This window comes from Herpailurus yagouaroundi, unplaced genomic scaffold, assembly GCF_014898765.1.
Source record: "Herpailurus yagouaroundi ecotype Mexico unplaced genomic scaffold, PumYag 100, whole genome shotgun sequence".
Lineage (NCBI taxonomy): Eukaryota > Metazoa > Chordata > Mammalia > Carnivora > Felidae > Herpailurus > Herpailurus yagouaroundi.
This window is the reverse complement of record NW_024412391.1, coordinates 5,237,802-5,256,380: the sequence shown is the minus strand read 5'-3', so window position 1 is coordinate 5,256,380 and position 18,579 is coordinate 5,237,802. Positions and strand designations below refer to the sequence as shown.

Below are 18,579 nucleotides of genomic sequence, written 5' to 3'. Positions count from 1 at the left end.
AGGAAGGAGCATCAGCATTTAACACGTGCCAGGCCCGGAAGGCACAAGGCTTTGGTTCTAGTCCAAGCAAGACCTTTCCCGCCCCTTTTGCATTCTCCATCTGCATTAGCCAATGCCATCTTGTTATGTAGTTTTTATATATTGGACAGAAATGCCCCATTCTGGTCTGAGTTGGTTTTGTGACTTGAAGTGATCTCGGGACAACTTAGTTGATGAGAGTGAATAGTCACGTGGCCTCTGGGAATTCTTTTTCTCTGGCAGGAGAAGGTCCTCTCACTGGGTAAAATTAGAAGAGATGGTGGGAGAGAATGAACAAAGTGATGATTCGATAATATTACGAGTTCAGCCAGCTGTACGTGGCAAAGACTCTACTCGCTCGGGCCCCTCAGCCTACGTGTGCCCTGAGAATGCCTTCCTCATCCCGTGGGTGTGAAGGAGCAGCTTCTCCCTCTCCAGCTATGCTCCAGCAGTCTTCCTCTCCTGTTTTCTTCAGGGCACTGATTACAATGTGAAAGTGTCGTGTTCGTGCACGTGCTTATTGTCAGTTACCTTCCATCAGACTGTAAGTTCCACAGAAGCAGGAATCCCACCTCTTACGTTCGCTTCTCTATTCCCGGTGACAAGAATAGGAGCCCTGTGTGTGTAAGTGCTCAGTAAGTATTTGTTGAGTGAATGAGTCAAAACTGTATGAGTGACGTGGATCTGAGAATAGAAAAAATGCATGTTCACCTACCTTCAGTGAGATCTCTCTCTCTGTTGTGGATTATTCCTTTTAGTATAATTATACATTTATGCTGTGGTAGTGACAACTTTCACATTATTTGTATGACTGTTTTTCTTAGTTGATTCATACAAAGTCACAATCCAAAAGGACACACTTACATAAAAACATACTCTTGAGTTTTTCAAACAAATGTGGAGAAAGGACAGATTTGAACTACTAAATGGGAAACATTTGACTATGGACCAAGCTGAGACAGTGTGAGTGGAGGATGGGGCAGAGAGAGAGGGAGAGGGAGGATCCCAAGCAGGCTCCACACTGTCAGCGCAGAGCCCGATGCGGGGCTCAGTCTCACAAACCATGAGATCATGACCTGGGCTGAAGTCAAGAGTTGGATGCCTAACTGACTGAGCCCCCCAGGAGCCCCCCAGAAAATACTTTTGCTTTTTAATGTGGTCTCATAGGGATCTCTTTTTAATGTTGGTGTTGGAAGACAGGACAGCACACATGCCTTGTAAGCTGTGGTGTCTCATTGTGGCAGATAGGCTCTAAGATGGTTCCCCAACTTTGGTATCTGTACCTTTTTGTAACCCACACCATTTGAGCGCCCCTGCAGACTGTGACTTGCTTCTAGGTGACAGAATATGGCAAAAGTGATAGGATGTCCTCCTGTGATTGTACTACACTGTTTAAGACTCCATCCTGCTAGCCAGCTCCCTCTAGAGACTCTCTTTGCTGGCTTGATGGAGTAAGGTGCCATGTTGAAACATCCTGCTTGGCAAAAACAGCCAGTGGCCACCAGGATCCGAGGGAGCCTTCAACTGAGACCCAGCAAGAGGCAGGTGCCCTTAGTTCCACAACCGCAAGGAAATGAATTCTCTCACTGGAACATAAAACTGGTTTAAACCATTATCAGTCATTCATATCTCAGGGTCCATGAAGGATTTAAGAAGAGGTTTGGTAAAAAGGTGGACCAAAGATTCTGACCTTGAAGGGGATGACTGCTCATATTTGAGGGTCGATGTGTGACAGGGAAGCTTGGCTGGAGACAGACTTCTCTATCATCACTGTTTTGCCCAGGTCTTGGCCATATTAAATGTCTCCTGTACTTGTTGCCTGTACGCTTCATGTCTTAAGAATGATCTGATGGGGAGAGGTGTGTATATTCTCCTGAGGGAGAAATAAGAAGGATAGAACTCAGCTACAGAGACACTGAAAAACTCTCTACATTGATGCTAACGACGGTAGCATGCAGGCAAAACCAGACAAGGCAACTCAGGGGCAGCGGGTAGGCCTCGTGGTAACTGAGCCCACGGGAAATTTGCATCCTCGCTGAGCTGAGCTCACCTTTCCCCTGCAGCCCCAGTATCCGCCTTGTGAGCGAACTCTGACTCAGATGCAGAGCCTGAGCACTCTTCTCACGTCCCCAGGAAAGCTCTAGAGAGGGACTGTGTGCGGGGGTAGGGAGGAGGCCAGGGACCAAGGCGCAAGGCACAGGGGTGGTGACCCGAGCGGCCGAAACGCGGCCAGGGCTCTCAGCCTTCTTCATGCTGCTCTTCATCCTGCTGTGCCTTCTGGGAATCCTGGCCAACGGCTCGTTGTGCTGGTGCTGGGCAGGGAAAGGCTGCGGCGGGGGAGGCTGCCTCCCTCTGGCATGATCCTCCTGAGCTTGGGCGCCTCCCGCTTCTGCCTGCAGTGGGTTGGAAGGGTGAACAGCTTCTACTGGCCGAGTACAGCAGAGGTCCTGCACAGCAGTTCTTTGGTCTCCATTGGGACTTCCTGAACTCAGCCACCTTCTGGTTCAGCTCCTGGCACAGTGTCCTCTTCTGCATGAAGATCACTAACTTCACCCACCCCACCTTCCTCTGGCTCAAGTGGAGGTTCCCAGGGTCAGTGCCCTGGCTCCTCATGGCTCCTCTCCTGATCTCCTTCATCGTCACTCTGCTCTTCTTTTGGGGAAACCGTGCTGTGTGTGAAGGATTCTTAATTAGAAAGTTTCCTGGGAACATGACCTTCAGACAGTGGAGCAGGACACTGGAAGTTCACTACTTCTTGCCCCTGAAGCTGATCACCTGGTTAGTTCCTTGCTCTGTTTTTCTGGTCTCAGTTGCGCTGTTGATTAATTCTCTGAGGAGGCACACACCGGGAGGATGCGGCTCAGCGCCCACAGGCCACAGGACCCCAGTGCCCAGGCTCACACCAGAGCTCTGAAGTCGCTTGTCTCCTTCCTCATTCCTGATGCTCTGTCCCTCGCATCCCTGGTCATCGATGCTGCAGGTTTCTTCTCAGAGAGCGACTGGTACTGGCCGTGGCAGATTTTAATCTACCTGTGCATGTCTGTCCATCTGTTTTTCCTCATCTCCAGCAACCTCAGGCTTCGAGGGGTGTACAGACAGCTACTGCTGCTGGCCAGGGGCTTCTGGGTGGCCTAGGTGGCACGGTCTCCTTACCGAGACCACCGGAAGAGACTCAGGGAGGGTGACGGAACCTGTGCCCAATAACACGGAGATAGCTTCCGAGGCAGGTACCTACTGGATTCTACTCTGGGCTTCCTCCTTTGGGAAGGAGAAGAGGGGAGTCAACTCTGGGGATTCTCTGAGCGAGATTCCTTCCTTGAGACACTGTCAAATGGGGGCCCACAGGTCCCAGAGAGCCAGTATTGTCCAGAAGTTCAGAATATAAAATTTTGTCTGTTCTCTATTTCGTGTCCCCTCTGTTCTGTGGCAGCTTCCAGTTAAAGAGTCCTGATTAACAGTACATGTGATCTCAACAGCCTCCCAGGGGATGAAGAGAAAATGTGTCTGTGGCTGAACTGGGATGTGGATGGGGAAGAAGCAGGTCTCTTGAGGATAATGTGTTGGTTACCATGGGAGCCCTGGAGGACAGTAGTTGGGGCCGACAGTGGTCTGGGTTGTGATGGCGCATAGCCCTCCCTTCTGTGCGGATTCTTTTTCTTTCAGCACACTTGGATAATTTGGTTTTAATTTTATGAAGACTCCTGGAAAGTTTCTTTGCACAAACTCATCTCTTTTCTTATTATTATTTCCACTGTTCTGCTTTCAGTTTTCCCCCCTCTAAAGTCTCAGTGGCAGCCAGACTTTTTCCATGTTTATTCTTCTTAAGAATCACACATTGTGATTTTCTCTGTCTTCAAATTGTCTCTGGAACTTTTTTTTCTTCCTTAAGCAAAAGTCACAAAGTCACATGTAATTTGAATAAACATGTACTTCTAGTTCTGAAAAACAAAGACTCAAGAGTTTCACTTAGTTTGCATCCCAAAACCATTTAACCTCTTAATTTTTTTTTTTTTTTTTTTTAAGAGAGAGAGAGCATGTGTGCGCAAGCAGGGGATGGGCAGAGAGAGAGCACGAGAGAGACTCCCAATCTAATCTCCACTGATTTAAAATGCTACCTTTTATCGTGACTAAATTCCTATATATATTGGGGTACTTCCTTTCTGTTCTGTTTTGCTACTGTGCTACTTTGGTATAATCATGTGCCAGTACCACAGCATTTTGACTATTTTAGGTTTATGATATTTGAATGACTGGTGAACTAGTCTTTCCTCATGAATCTTTTCTAACTTTCTTGGCTGTAGTAGTGTCTAGTCCCAAACAATTCCTTTTTAAGAAAATTATGTTGCATACTATTAACTGTATAATTCAACATGAGGAGAAATACATATCCATGATGTCGAGTCTTCTATTCAAGAATATGGTATGCTTTTCCATTTATTCAAGATTATTCAAGATTTATTCAGTCGGTTAAGTGTCTGACTCTTGATCTGACATCAGGTCATGATCTCACGATTGTGAGATGGAGCCCCGTGTTGGGCCCTGAATTGGGCTCTGAGTTTGGTGTGGAGCCTACTTAAGATTCTCTCCCTCCCTCTCTCTGTGTCCCTCCCCACACGCTCTTCCCCCCACCCAAAACAAAACAAAATAAAAAACTATTCAAGATTTCTTTGATTACTTTCAGTAGTGTTTTAATTTTTTAACATATACGTCTTACACAATGTGATGTGAATTCTTTTAGGTGTAATTAACCCTTTATGCCTTAGTTTCCTGACATATTCACCGAGGTGATAGCAGCTGTCTCAGAGTAATTGCGAAGATTGATGTAGGCAGTATATGTGCATGACACATTAGTATTGATCGTAACTTGTTAAGAGTAATTCTAGTGTTGCATAGTTAATATTATTTAAAAAATTATACTCTGTATCTGCATCAGCACAAAAAGAGTAGAGAAACCTGAGTATGGCAAGGATGTTTCTAGCCACCAGGAAAGACCAGCGTTTCTGTTTCTTTCTTTGACTCCTCGTTTTGTTTTTTTCTCATTCTTTAAATTTTTTTTTAACTGCTAAATTAGGCCAACATGGTAAGTGTGAGTGCGCTAAAGAAAAACTGTCTGTGGTGGCTAAGAAATCACTGAGAAGGGCCTCTGATGCTGAAGGAGGCCACCAGAGGCTCACTAGGGGGTGTGACTCTGAGAATAGTTCAGTTAAGTAGCTTTTTTTGGTTAAGTTTTTATTTAAATTCCAGCTAGTTAACACACAGTGTAATATTAGCTTCATGTGTACAATATAGCGTTCTATCTTCCATACATCACCCGGTGATCATCGCAATAAGTGCCCTCCTTAGTCCCCATCACCCACTTCACCTCCCCTACCCCCCACCTTCCCTCTGGTAACTATCAGTTTGTTTTCTGTAATTAAGAGTCTGTTTGTTGGTTTGTTTCTTTCTCTTTTTACTCCTTTGTTCATTTGTTGTTTCTTTTTTTTAATTACAAAATTTTACTTTTTTTAGCTGTGCAAACAGGGTACATGTTTAAGAGGGCTGATGGAGGGCGCCTGGGTGGTTCAGGTCGTTAAGCATCCGACTCTTATTTTCAGCTTAGGTCACGGTCTCACAGTTTGTGAGTTCGAGCCCTGCCTCGGCTCTGTGTTGGCAGACAGTGTGGAGCCTGCTTGGGATTCCCTCCCTCTCTCCCTCTCCCTCTCCCTCTCCCTCTCCCTCTCCCTCTCCTTCTCCCTCTCCCTCTGTCTCTCTCTCTCTCCCTCTCTCTCTCCCCCCCTCCCTCTCTCCCTCCCTCCCTTTCTCTCTGTCCATCCCCTGCTCATGCATATATGTGCACTTTCTCTCTCTCAAAATAAATAAATAAACTTAAAAAAAAAAAAAGAGGGCTGATGGTGAGAGAGTGTCATCACCCCATACATTTAAAAGATAAATGAGCAGGACATTACAGACTGTACTTGGTTATGGGTACCCCCTCCCTGCCAAATCTCCCTGGATTGAAATGAGCTCATCTGCTGATGGGCAGATGGGCTATATCTGCTGACATCCTGGGTTAGCTTTCTGCCACACTGACAGAGACTCTCAGGACACACAGTTCACGCTCCTGGCTGGGAATCCACCCTGAGGGAGAAGGTAAGCAGACACTGACACGGCTGGGCCAGCCTGGCCCTCGTTCCTCCGGCAGTGTCCACACCGAGCATCAGAGCATTTGTAGAAGGTGGTCACCAGCTCGTCTGCAGAGTGGGTCTGAAGCTGCACGAAATAGGCACACGGGTGTTCGCAGTTAGGATGTGACTCTGCAGGAGAGTCAACATTCTCCCAGACAGCTGCTCCACACGCCTGTCCTCCACTGATTTCAGCTTTGGATTCCTCCAATTTTTTACCTTGCGGGTGATGTGCGTGTAGGGGCAGGTGTCGCAGGCGAACTGGTAGCGGTGCTGTCCTCCTGCATGATGGGTCCATTGCCGCGGCTGGGGCAGAAGCAGCCTGGTGGCCGACTGCCGTGCAGGGCGTCTGCGGCCCGTGCGGCCTCTGGGTACTGACACTGAGCCCGTCTCAAGCCCACTGTTTTGTTTCTTAAATTCCCCATATGAGCGTATTCATGTTATTTGTCTCTCTCTGACTGACTTATTTCCCTTAGTACTTAAGTAGCTTTTGACATCAGCTAAGGGAGGCAAAAAAAAAAAAAAAAAAAAAAGAACTATTTTGTTTTTTCTTTGAAGACGTAAAGGGGAAAGAAGAAAACCATAAAGGGAATAGTAAGAGTTACTAAATATTAGCTGTTATCTTTAAACTTTATATTATGTGCTGTCATGTTGCTATATTGAGCTGTTCTATTGAGGAAAGAAACGAAAAGACTAAGAAAATGTACTGGAGGCCAGATTGAATCAATGAGAAATCAGATTGATTGCCGGACCTTGGACCATGTGCTAGGCCTTCCACAGCCCTCTTCCGGTAGGTAGTGCTTCCTAAAGGACAATCCAGTTCTGTGGTATTAACAAAGCTTAGCTAAAACCCATCTTATCAACCAGTGGCAAATATCACAGCTCACTACTAAAGATTTTATGAAAGAAATTTTGTAAAATTTAAAAACACAATGCCAAAAAATATATGTCAGGATGTGTTAACCTTTTGGGGGGCTGCAGACTGTTTGCGAATGTATTCGATTGGCAGATATTTTTGGAGTGCCTACCTGTAGGCAGCTCTCTGTGCTGAAGATAAAGTAGTGAGCCTTGTAGATGTCATTTCTGTCCCCATGGTGTTTACGATCTTGTGGGGAGTCAAGGGCCAGGTGTCTGTTCATATAAACGAGCACATCATTACACATCCCTCAGGAGGTGATAACACTGTGGATGAGATGTCATTTGAACACACAGTTCCAGGTGCCTGTAGACCCGGAAACCTGTCCGTGAGTTCCAGGCTAAGGATTCTGCTCTCTTGTGGTATTCCTGGTCTTGTGATTGTGTGAAGCAAAGAGTGCTGTACTCTTTGTACAGGGAGGGTTTTTGTTTTGGATGGAAGAGATTAGTTTAGTGCTGTCCTGGCAAAGCAGGGAGGTCTTGCCATAGGGATCCTCTATCATGTAAATTCCCAGGTCTGCTCAGAATGGCCACAGAACAATGTTCCCTCATGCCCATTTACTTCCTCCTTTGACTCTGAGTGACTCTAGAAATACTCTACTAATAGAGTTACCACCTTGGAACTGGGTTTTGCTCTCTTAGACTTCATGCATTGATTTGTTCTCCATGAAAAAAGATAAAGTATCAAGGCTTTGCCAGGCTAGTGCCTTTGGTGAGGCTCATACCTGTTTTGTGAGTCAGTGTTAGAAAAGCAAACTCCAGATCCCTCCTTAACCAGGATGGGACCTGTCTAACCAGAGGGTTGCCTCTTGAGACATGGCCTGAAATCAGAAAAGCAGGGTTGTTATCAGAGGTGACGCTTGCAGAAACACCAAGTAAGGTCTGCTTATTTTTGCTCAGTCTTCAGAGTGTTACTCAGATGGCATGGTTATCTTTTTATTAAAAAAAAATAAAAGAGGGTGCCTGGATGGCTCAGTCAGTTGAGCGGCCGACTTCGGCTCAGGTCGTGATCTTGCGGTTCTTGAGTTCGAGCCCCGTGTCGGGCTCTGTGCTGACAGCTCAGAGCCTGGAGCCTGCTTCAGATTCTGTGTCTCCCTCTCTCTCTGCCCCTCCCCCGCTCATGCTCTGTCTCTCTCTCTCTCTCTGTCAAAAATAAATAAACATTAAAAAAAAATTTAAAAAAAAGGAAAGCAGAAGGCACTTTACAGTTACACCCTTTGTTCAAGTCTCAACCTCAAGATGTATTCACTTTTAACATTCCCTTGTGCTTTAAAAAACTTCTGGTCTATATTCTTCCCAATTCTTTGGTCTTTGAAATCTGCCTTATCTACCTGGTCTGCGAAGTCTGCCCAAATGAGAGGAAGTTGAATTACAAAAAATTGTTTCACTTACTGCCTCTAGTTAAGCGCTAAATAGAGACTTTGTCAGACAAAAAGAAGACAAAGTTTGTGCTATTTGTTTTGTCTCAGGACTAACAGTCCTGTGCAGAGGAAGAGGACAGCTTCTGGAATACGTATCACATGTGTCAATGTCCCATATTAGAAACTCTGCTATCTTTTCACAGCCTCTAAAGCACGTTCCTTGGCCTTGTTTTCAAAGCCCTACCAAACCCTCTTTCCAGCCTCACTTCCGCCTCATTACTCCTCAGAATGAAGTCTTTGCTCTAACCAAACTGGTTTGCTCACTCTTTCCCAGACAGACCTCAGTTTTTTCTACCTCTTCACTTGGTTTCTATGGTTCCTCCACTCACCAAAAATGAACCTATCTTTCGACTCCCTCAACTGTCCAAATTCAACCATTTCCTAAAGCCCCATTTAATTTTTTCTTCCACTTCAATCCCTTTGCAAACTACCCAGATTTTTTCCCCCTTCATGGGGTAATTTCATGAATTCCATGGGTTTTTTGAACCTGCATCTTGTATTTGGTAATTAAGCAAATATCTCCTTAGTTGTGTTTTTTGCATTGTTGGATTACGTTGTGATTTCTTTTTTTCTCTTTTGGCACGTATCTCTTATCTTTTCAAATAGTCTCCCGGTTGGGAGGAAGGCTCTCCGTTGACTTCGTGTGTCTCTTGCAGCACCTGGCACGGCGTATGGCACACAAATCTATTCGCCTATTGATATTTCTTTCTGAGACCTGCATCGTGTCCCAGGCCCATGATGCTCTCTGCTCTTGAGAGGAGGAGGTTGGGATGATAAGTGTTGTGAGGAAGGGCTTCAGGCTGGGCACGGAGGAGGTGTTCATTAAGAGTGGTGTTTGGTGGGGTGCCTGGGTGGCTCAGTCAGTTGAGTGTACTACTTCAGCTCAGGTCATGATCTCACGGTTTGAGTTTGAGCCCCGTGTCGGGCTCTGTGCTGACAGCTCAGAGCCTGGAGCCTGCTTCCGATTCTGTGTCTCCCTCTCTCTCTGCCTCTCCCCTGCTCATGCTCTTGTCTCTGTCTCAAAAATAAAGATAAACATTAAAAATAAATAAATAAATAAAAAATAAAAGTGGTGTTTGGTGATTGACTGCAGATGGCAAAGTTGACATTTAGGCCAGTGGTGAAAGTGGCCTTGGGCATTATATGCTCATGTTCACACAGTCAGTGGATGTGTAACATTTCTGATGGGTGTAAACTGCTTTTGAATCTTGTTGAGAACAGCCAGAGCTACAAAGATTTCAGAACTTAAGTCACTGCTTATATATACCTTCAAAAACAAAGAGTACATTTTACACACACACACACACACACACACACACACAGTTGCACAAATGCTTTATCCCTTAGTACAAGCTTTGCTGTCCTTAGAAGACAGCCTTCTCTTTCCACTTTTGAGTTCATCTGTATCTGTCTGTAACACAACCGAGTTCCTACCCAGCATTCATCTCTGGGCGTCAGCAGCACTACTGTGCTAAAGCCCACCCTTACAGCCTGCTATGTATGATGTCCACATGGGCCACGTGGTCAGCACATGTACCCACGGGTGGGCAGGTACATCATGACCACTGTCTCCACCATGGAACTCACTAGGCCTATAAGCCAAGAGACCACTGCTACGGAGCACAGGGGGGCACAGACAGCCACGTAGTGGCCATAGGCCATAGCAGCCAGCAGCAGGAACTCGGTACCTCCCAGGGCCAGTGAGAAGAAAAGCTGAGTCCCACATCGGGTGAAGGAGATGGTCTTCTCCAGGAGGAAGTGCACCAGCATCTGGGGGACCCCACTAGAGGTGTAGCAGATGTCCACCACTGAGAGGTTGCAGAGGAAGAAGTACATGGGCAGGTGCAGCCGCGCGTCCAGCCCGATCAGGAGGATGATGAGCCCGTTGCTCAGCAGGGTCAGCAGATAGGCGGCCGCAAACAGGACAAAGAGTCCAGCCTGGGTCTGCCTGTCACTGGAGAGCCCCAGGAGGACAAACTCACTTTCCCAGGTCAGGTTGTCCCTCCTCATGGAGCAGGGGGGCCAGGCTGCTGGGAGAGGAGGTGGCTTAGAGAAGCCAGAATCAATGAGAATTTGCAACAAAGGGCTTTCTGTGGGACTGCAAGAACTTGTACGTTTTCCCCATTAGACTCTGAACTTCTTCAAATCATGGATCTTTTATGATTTTTCTTTTCATGCAAAGATTCCTAAAAAATGTTTCACAGTATGAGTACACAAATAAGAAAAAGTTGAAAGTAGTGGCCTTGAGGATAATTCTCTGATCCTAAGATGTAGGACGTGTGCTCTGGACTTCCTCCTTGTCATTACTCCTCACGCTGGAGCTCGTGGTTCTTCCTGTTTCTCCCATAAGCCAGGCTGGGTCAGTGACAGAGAACATCACTCACTTGCTTCTCAGTGTACTGATTAATCAGGCTTATTCCTAGGTTGATAAGATCAGGACCTCATTGTACAACATTATGCTCACTGTAATTATGTCCCAACTTCTTGAGATGATGCTATTTCCTTGGTGAAATGCTGGCATTTATTTGAATGTTAAAGTAAGTGGTTTATAAAAGATGAATGTATATATCACTCACTTGCAACCAGAGCGTTGGGAACCTGATGGAGCCCACAGATGAAGTCAGTAAGGGAGTGCCTCTGAAACCCTTTGAACTTTGTTATGTGTAAATCCTTCTGTGACAGCAGAGACAGGTGTGCCCTTGGAACACCTCCCTGTTTACTTTGCTGGTCTTTAGCTTCTATCAAAGGGTAAAGATGCTATTTTCTCCCTTAGTACAAATGAAATGTACTAAGCAATTTTATCGCCTTTATTTCTCTGTTTGTTAATAGCAAGTCCCTCTAGCTCCATTGTCATGTCTACATTACGTGTCTGTGCAACATGGCAGGAGGAGATAGTGCTATTAGGTAGCACAGGGGTGAGGAGAGACCACGGGGACATGGAGAAGAGTCCGCTGCTGGAAAAGCCCATTTGAGTGCCCACTGGGGAAGCTTGAGAAGGAAGGGAAACTCCAGGCTCTAGGGTTTGACTGTGAAAATCCCACAGGACTCACGGTGGCCACACATCGAGATCCCCTGGCACACTCGGAAGACTCCAAAAGCCCATGCCGTACTCCAAAGCAATTAAGTCACAATCTCCAGATATTAGTATGTCCGTACCTTTTCACGTTTCTCAAACAAACAAAATGTGGAGCTAAATTTGAGAACCACTGCTTTAGTTGGGACCTTTTAATCTTATTTTTGAAGACTCAATACATGTTCTTCTGGGGAGAGGAATATGTTTTGAGATAAACCTAGAAGGGTTTTTGAGGAGGAAGGAACTTTTGGGCTGAGCTTCTCATTCTTTGAAAAAGTTGAGGCCAAGAGAGTATAAATAATTTGCCTCAAATTCCACTGAATCAGTGAAAACGTGATCCTTGATAGCTTGCCTTTTTGTGTGTTGGGTCTTCCCTTAGTCTTACTTCCTTAGGTCTTGTCCCCAAACGATGTTTCAGAATATTTTAGACCCAGGGAAGTAGTAGTAAATATCCAATGAGATATTAGGTAGTACAATGAGATAATGTGTGGGAAAGCCCTCATAAATTTCAGAGCATTATCTAACTGAAAAGGATCTGTGTCACAGATACGAAAGATGGGTCATAGAATGCAATGAAATGGAAATGAAAACAATTCAACCCAAGTTTTTCTAACAAGGCTTGAAGATAGAGCTCATGGGTGGATGGGGGTGAAAAGGGCAAAGCAGGTGGACACCACCCTCTGTCTCTCCTACCTGGTTGGAACCTACTCCTTTCGTTCTTTCAGTCCTTCTGTGGCCAGAAGGTGTCACTGTGGAAAATGCTAAGAACAGAGACTGGCTTTGGCAGGGCACCCTGCTGGTTTTCTGAGCCCTGCACCTGGGATAGAGCCCCAGTTTTCCACAGAACCTATTTCCTTAGTCAGTGCAGTAAGCAGCCAAATGTTACTCACCCGACACGGCTCCTGAGTGCCCAAACAGCAACTAAAACTCTCCCCATGGAAGGGAATAAAATGCAAAACGAGAGAGAACACAGAAATGACAGAAAAGCTGGAAGGAACTTTCAGGATCATCATTTCAACCTTGTCGTTTTACAAATGAGGACACTGAGGCTCAGGAACAGAAGGGGTTTGTGTGAGCAAAGCCAGGAGCAGGGCTGGAACTGGATGTGGAATCGGAGGACCATGTTCCCATGTTCTTCCCTCTACATCATATTGTGTTATCATGTGGAGCACACAGTGTATCACAGCAGCTAGTGGGGAGCAGCATCACCGCAAAATGATGTGTGGGACAGGTGAGATTTATGGGGGAGGGCAGTCAGGCAAGGTGTGATGTTTTAGGATGCGGCTCCCTAGGGACTTCAAGCTGCCACGACGTGATGTAACATAGGGAAACTGGCTGAAGAGCAGTTTCGAGAGGCAGGCGGACTGGTGGCCCAGTTCGTTAGGCCAGCTGGCCTCCTTCCATTTCATCCAAGAGGAAAATATTCACCCTCTAGTTTAGTCAGAGTATGGAGCCCACACACCAGGACTCTCAACTTTCTCTGCAGCCAGGAGGTAGAATTGGAAGAGCGCCTCCACTGTGCCTGAACTTCTTACTTGCCTTTTATGACTTCTAACAAACTAACTGCTTGAAGGGTAGACAGGGTGTTTTCTTGTCGTACCCCTTTCTCAGTTCTTTTTTTTTTCAATTTTTTTAAAAAATTTGTTTTTGAAGGAGAGAGAGGGAGAGACAGAGCATGAGCGGGGGAGGAGCAGAGAGAGAGGGAGACACAGAATCCGAAGCAGGCTCCCGACGTGGGGCTTGAACTCACGAACTATGAGATCATGACCTGAGCCAAAGTCGGATGCCCAACCGACTGGGCCCCCCAGGCACCTCACCCCTTTCTCATTTCTAATGGAGACTGGCATATAGAGTTGGTCGGCTGGCTGAATGAACATCATAGTGAAGAGTGGTTTTAAAATTCATTCTCTCATCCGTGAGCTCAGTATAGACCTTTCCTATTGATGTTTTCAGAGAGTTCACTCTGTAATAGCATCTCAAGAATAGCTCCACTCAGAAGGGTCTCTTGTGGGACCAGTTTTTCCTCCTGATTAGTAAGTGCCCTTCAAATACACTGAGTCTCTCTTGGAAGAGACAAGGGCCAGGGGCACATGGGTGGCTCAGTCAGTTGAGCGTCTGACTTTGGCTCAGGTCATGATCTCTTGGTTTGTGAGTTTGAGCCCCCCGTAGGGCTCTCTGTTATCAGCGCAGAGATCTTCCTCCACTTCAGATCTTCTGTTCCCCACCTCTTCTCTGCACCTTGCCCACTCATGCTCTCTCAAAAATAAACATTAAAAAAAATAAAAAATAATAAAGAGACAAGGGCCACATTTTTGTTTTTTAAATTCGAAAAGTCAAACAATAAGGTAAGTAGGAAAATATTTTGGACCTACTACCTTCTTTTTCTAACTTGCAATTTAGTGAATTGGTGTCTTCTTTGGATAAACTAGATGTTTGCCCTCCTGCCACAAACAATACAAGTATTATTCTGTATACAGAAGGTATGTTTTCATTATTAGGATTAGAGGATGTCTTAATAGATTATTGTCCCTACTATATTGTACTTTATTTTTTTTTTAATTTTTTTTTTCAACGTTTATTTATTTTTGGGATAGAGAGAGACAGAGCATGAACGGGGGAGGGGCAGAGAGAGAGGGAGACACAGAATTGGAAACAGGCTCCAGGCTCTGAGCCATCAGCCCAGAGCCCGACGCGGGGCTCGAACTCACGGACCGCGAGATCGTGACCTGGCTGAAGTCGGACGCTTAACCGACTGTGCCACCCAGGCGCCCCAACTATATTGTACTTTAATAAAGGATTCTAGCTCAACCTGTAAAGAAGGGACATCATTGCTTTTGGTTGACCCCTTCCAAATTTTAACTGGTTTTATAAAAAAGAACCTCCATACACAAAGCTTGCTCATTCAGTGATCTTGGTGATCATTTTATAGCCTGGCTATGTTAGAAAGTGTGCTAGGATATCCTGCTGCTCAGTGGTAGATGTTCCGTAGATACATGATGAAGATAAAGGAAAATATATTAAATTACAAGTGCTTGTGATTTATTCTTTCTCACTTAAAAAGAAAGAACTCCTGAGGTTTCTTTGCTGTGCAAAATGTAGGCACTGGCCAAAGGGCAGGCAAACACCTAACCATGGAGGCAGTGGAGAAAGGAAAAGATAATTTGTTTATTTGGGGAGAGAACTTAATAGTTACAGGAGGATCTAAAAGTGAGAGTTAAAACATTTTGACTGGAGATGGGGCTGAGTGCCTTATATCTCACATGGGCATGGGAGCAGGGAAGGAGGAAGGCTGATGAAGGCGGCTGGTCGTGGTAGGGGAGAAGGAGGTGGGCAGGGGCTGAGGGAGGGGAAGGAAGCAGAGAGGGTCTTAAATAAAAAATAAAAAAAATTTTTTGCTGGACATTTCTCCAACGAAGATCTACACATGGCCAACAGGCACATGGAAAGATGCTCAGCATCATTAGTCACCAGGGACATCCAAGTTAAAACCAGAGTGGGACATCATTTCCTACCCACTGGGACGACTGTAATCAAAGAAACAAAACTAAGTGTTGGGAGGATGTGGAGAAGTTGGAGCCCCCCTTCATTGTTGGTGGAAACATATGATGGATCAGCTGTGGTGGCCAACACTTCAGCAGTTCCTCAGAAACATTAATCATACGGGCGCCTGGGTGGCTCAGTCTGTTGCGCTTCCAACTCTTGATTTTGGCTCAGGTCGTGATCTCACGGCTTGTGAGTTCGAGCCCCACTTGGGGCTTGATGCTGACAGCCGGGAGCTACTTGCGATCCTCTCCCTCTGTCTCTACTTCATTCCCTCTCAAAAACAAACAAACAAACAAACAAACAAACAAACTTAAAAAAAAAGTTAAACACAGAATTGCCATATGATCCAGCAGTTCCATTCCAAGGTATATGCTCCAAAGAATCAAAAGCAAAATTCAAACAAAAACGCGCATGTGGACATATAGCAGCACTATTTTAACTATTAGTTAGAAATAACCCAAACACCCACTACCTGATGAATGGGGAGGCGGTGGGGGGGGGGGGGTGGGGAAGAAAATGTGTTTGTTTCCATACGGTGGAATATTATCCAGCCATAAAAAGAAACGAAGCACTGTGTTCTGTGCTACAAAACCATTATGCTACGTGAAAGAAGGCAGGCACAAAAGGTCACGTATTGTTATGATTCCATTTCTGTTAAGTGTCTAGAGTGGGCAAATCCATAAAGACAGAAAGCAGACCGGGGGTTCCCAGGGCCTGGGTGGAGGGAGGAATGGAGAGGGACTTGTTAAAGGGTCTGAGGTGCCCTTTTGGGGTGATGAAAATGTTTCGGAACTGGATAGACATAAGGTTGAACAACGTGGTGAATATACTAAATGCCACTGAATTGTACACTTTAAAATGGTACAAATCATGAATCCTGTGTTATGTGAATTTTATCTCAATTAAAAAAAAAGTTGTACTAAGAATTTAAAAAGGTACTCCATTCTCCTCCTCTGCAGCTTTTTGGCATTTTCTCAGCAGGTTGATTAGAAGTTTGCATTGTTCTCAGTTTATGGGTTTTTGTTGTTGTTTGTGGGTAAGACCAACCAGATACCTGTAATATTTAGGTAAGAGATGCTTTATTTTAATTTTTAAGTGTTGTTTTAAATACTTTCCTGGACAAACCTAGCACTGTTTCACTTTCTGGGTTAGGATATTGAGAGCCCAGTCACTGATTGCGTATCACCAGAGTGGGGCAAAACTAGAAACAGATTCTTTCCTTGCTGAGTGGCTCGCTCAACTCCCCTCTGATGGGGTGTGGCATGATAGTCCAGCGTGAATTCTGAATACAGCTCTGTTTTGGGAAGAGTATATCCTTAGACCTGAGTGTGTAGAAAGTACATGTTTGAGGTCCCGAATGCTTGACTTGAGGGCCAGCCATTTGCCACCACTGCAAGGCCAAGGGCGTGGAGGCATGCCGAGGGGTGTTCATGTGCCGCACGCACCATCTAGTCCTGCTTTTCAGGGTTTGTGGGGAGAGTTTCTATGACTTTGGCCCCAAGTCCCTTGTGAATTCCCCACCCTACTGAGCTGGGTTGGGCCCAGGCATGTGTGAGTCACAGGGGTGACCTTTGTACCTCTGGCCTAAAGCCCGTTTGATCCTTTGGGCACAGTGAATTTTGTAGATTACAGCTCCCTCCTCCCATCCTGTTTGCAGAAAAGCTTAGACGTGTAGTTGTAGATTTAGGAAGGAAATATACTTTTTTGGCCTAAGTTTTGTGCACTGCTGTGACTTCTGATTTCATCTTCCTTTCTAATTCATATATGCTGGTATATCTTTTTAATTTATTTTTTTCCATTTAGTTTTCCAGTGGGTGTATTTGTAAATTGTAATTCAGATTTTTAGAAGAAGTCGGGGACCAAAAATAGAGTCCAGGGATACAGTCCATTTCCCAGTTCCTCAAAAGATAGTGGTGCAGATTGGGGTCTCCCTACCTGCTCTCTTATAAACACGCATACGCTATGCCCACTCCAAGGTCCACGGGCTTCCGAGTGAGGCCTCTTATGACAAAGCTGCGTGCTAAAGTTTTGATTCAGAACTCCTCATCAGAACTCGACTCAGAGCAGCTTTCATCTCGTTGTTCCGTAGACTGTAGATGAGCGGATTCAACATGGGGGTCATCACAGCATAAAAGAGCGTCACCACCTTGTCCTGCTCGGCTGAGGCTGTGGAGTGGGGCTGCATGTAGGTGACCAGGGCCATCCCGTAAGACATGGAGACCACGGTGAGGTGGGAGGCACAGGTCCCGAAGGCCTTGCGGCGTCCCCCAGTGGAGCGGATCCGCAGGATGGCTGCCACGATGTAGGTATAGGACAGTGAGACGAGGCAGCATGGCACCAGCAGCACCACCACGCTGGAGGCCAGTATGACCACCTGGTTGAGGGTGATGTCCACGCAGGCCAGGCGGACGAGTGCCAGCGTCTCACAGGCCACATGGTTCAGCACGTGGTGCCCACAGGTAGGCAGACGCATGGTGACCACCGTCTCCACTGTAGAATTCACCAGGCCTACAAGCCAAGAGACAGCTGCCAGGCCTGTGCAGCACCTCGGGCTCATCACTGCCACGTAGCGCAGGGGGTCACAGACAGCCACGTAGCGGTCATAGGCCATAGCGGCCAGCAGCAGGAACTCGGTACCCCCCAGGGCCAGTGAGAAGAAGAGCTGAGTCCCACATCGGGTGAAGGAGATGGTCTTCTTCTCCAGGAGGAAGTGCACCAGCATCTGGGGGACCCCACTAGAGGTGTAGCAGATGTCCACCACTGAGAGGTTGCAGAGGAAGAAGTACATGGGCAGGTGCAGCCGCGCGTCCAGTCCGATCAGGAGGATGATGAGCCCGTTGCCCAGCAGGGTCAGCAGATAGGCGGCCGCAAACAGGACAAAGAGTCCAGCCTGGGTCTGCCTGTTGCTGGAGAGCCCCAGGAAGACAAACTCACTTTCCCAGGTCAGGTTGTCCCTCCTCATGGAGTAGGGGGGCTGGGCTGCTGGGCTGCTGGGAGAGGAGCAGAGTCAGAGAGGGCAAGTAAAGGTCAGACTTTAGGAGTCAGGGATTAAGCCATGAGCCAGGACTTGAGCCGCAGTAGGGACACCTACCCTCCTGTTCCCTTAACCTAGGTGCTTAGGGAGAATGCAGTGAAAGAGCAGGAGGAAGGGGCACCTGGGTTCTCAACTAGACTGTGAGGTTCTCAGGGTTAAAGTCCCTATTCTGATCATCCTTTTGTGGCTAGAATCCAGCACAGTTACAGTTACATAGGAAATCAGTCACTGTAGAAGGAAAGATAAAGGAAAAAAAGTGGTGGAGAAAGGGTAGAAGGAAAGACAAAAAAGAATGTAAAAGAAAAAGAAAAACCAAGGAAGAAAAGTTTGGAAATCGGAAAAGGAGGAAAGAAAGTGGAAGATACGGAGGAGAGCAGGATGTGGTTTTAAGCCACAGCCTCTGTGTGTGCCAAG

At 46.3% G+C, this 18,579-nt stretch overlaps 3 protein-coding genes and 1 pseudogene across 3 annotated transcripts; 1 reads left to right on the top strand and 3 right to left on the bottom strand.

The window, feature by feature from the left end:
• The first annotated feature begins 295 nt into the window (after positions 1-295).
• On the top strand, positions 296-3,989 carry TAS2R41 (taste 2 receptor member 41). The gene is given in 5 exon segments (XM_040473059.1): positions 296-427; positions 2,152-2,314; positions 2,317-2,445; positions 2,448-2,857; positions 2,860-3,989. Coding segments are annotated over 5 exon segments (1,128 nt in total). The 3' UTR covers positions 3,154-3,989.
• Positions 3,990-5,909: 1,920 nt separating this feature from the next.
• LOC121028970 (DNA-directed RNA polymerase III subunit RPC10-like) lies at positions 5,910-6,604 on the bottom strand (annotated as a pseudogene).
• A 3,422-nt stretch (positions 6,605-10,026) lies between these two features.
• Positions 10,027-10,525, bottom strand: LOC121028183 (olfactory receptor 2F1-like). Its single transcript, XM_040471718.1, has one exon. The coding sequence runs from the start codon at positions 10,523-10,525 to the stop codon at positions 10,040-10,042; it is 486 nt and encodes a 161-aa protein (XP_040327652.1). The 3' UTR covers positions 10,027-10,039.
• Positions 10,526-17,103: 6,578 nt separating this feature from the next.
• Positions 17,104-18,262, bottom strand: LOC121028056 (olfactory receptor 2F1-like). The gene has a single exon (XM_040471609.1). It carries the CDS (start codon positions 18,091-18,093, stop codon positions 17,152-17,154), a length of 942 nt encoding a protein of 313 aa, XP_040327543.1. The 5' UTR covers positions 18,094-18,262; the 3' UTR covers positions 17,104-17,151.
• Positions 18,263-18,579: the final 317 nt, after the last annotated feature.

What these genes read in the sequence shown, in the direction of transcription:
- LOC121028183 (XM_040471718.1), bottom strand. Translation starts at nt 10,525, where the DNA reads ATGAGGAGGGACAACCTGACCTGGGAAAGTGAGTTTGTCCTCCTGGGG.
- LOC121028056 (XM_040471609.1), bottom strand. Translation starts at nt 18,093, where the DNA reads ATGAGGAGGGACAACCTGACCTGGGAAAGTGAGTTTGTCTTCCTGGGG.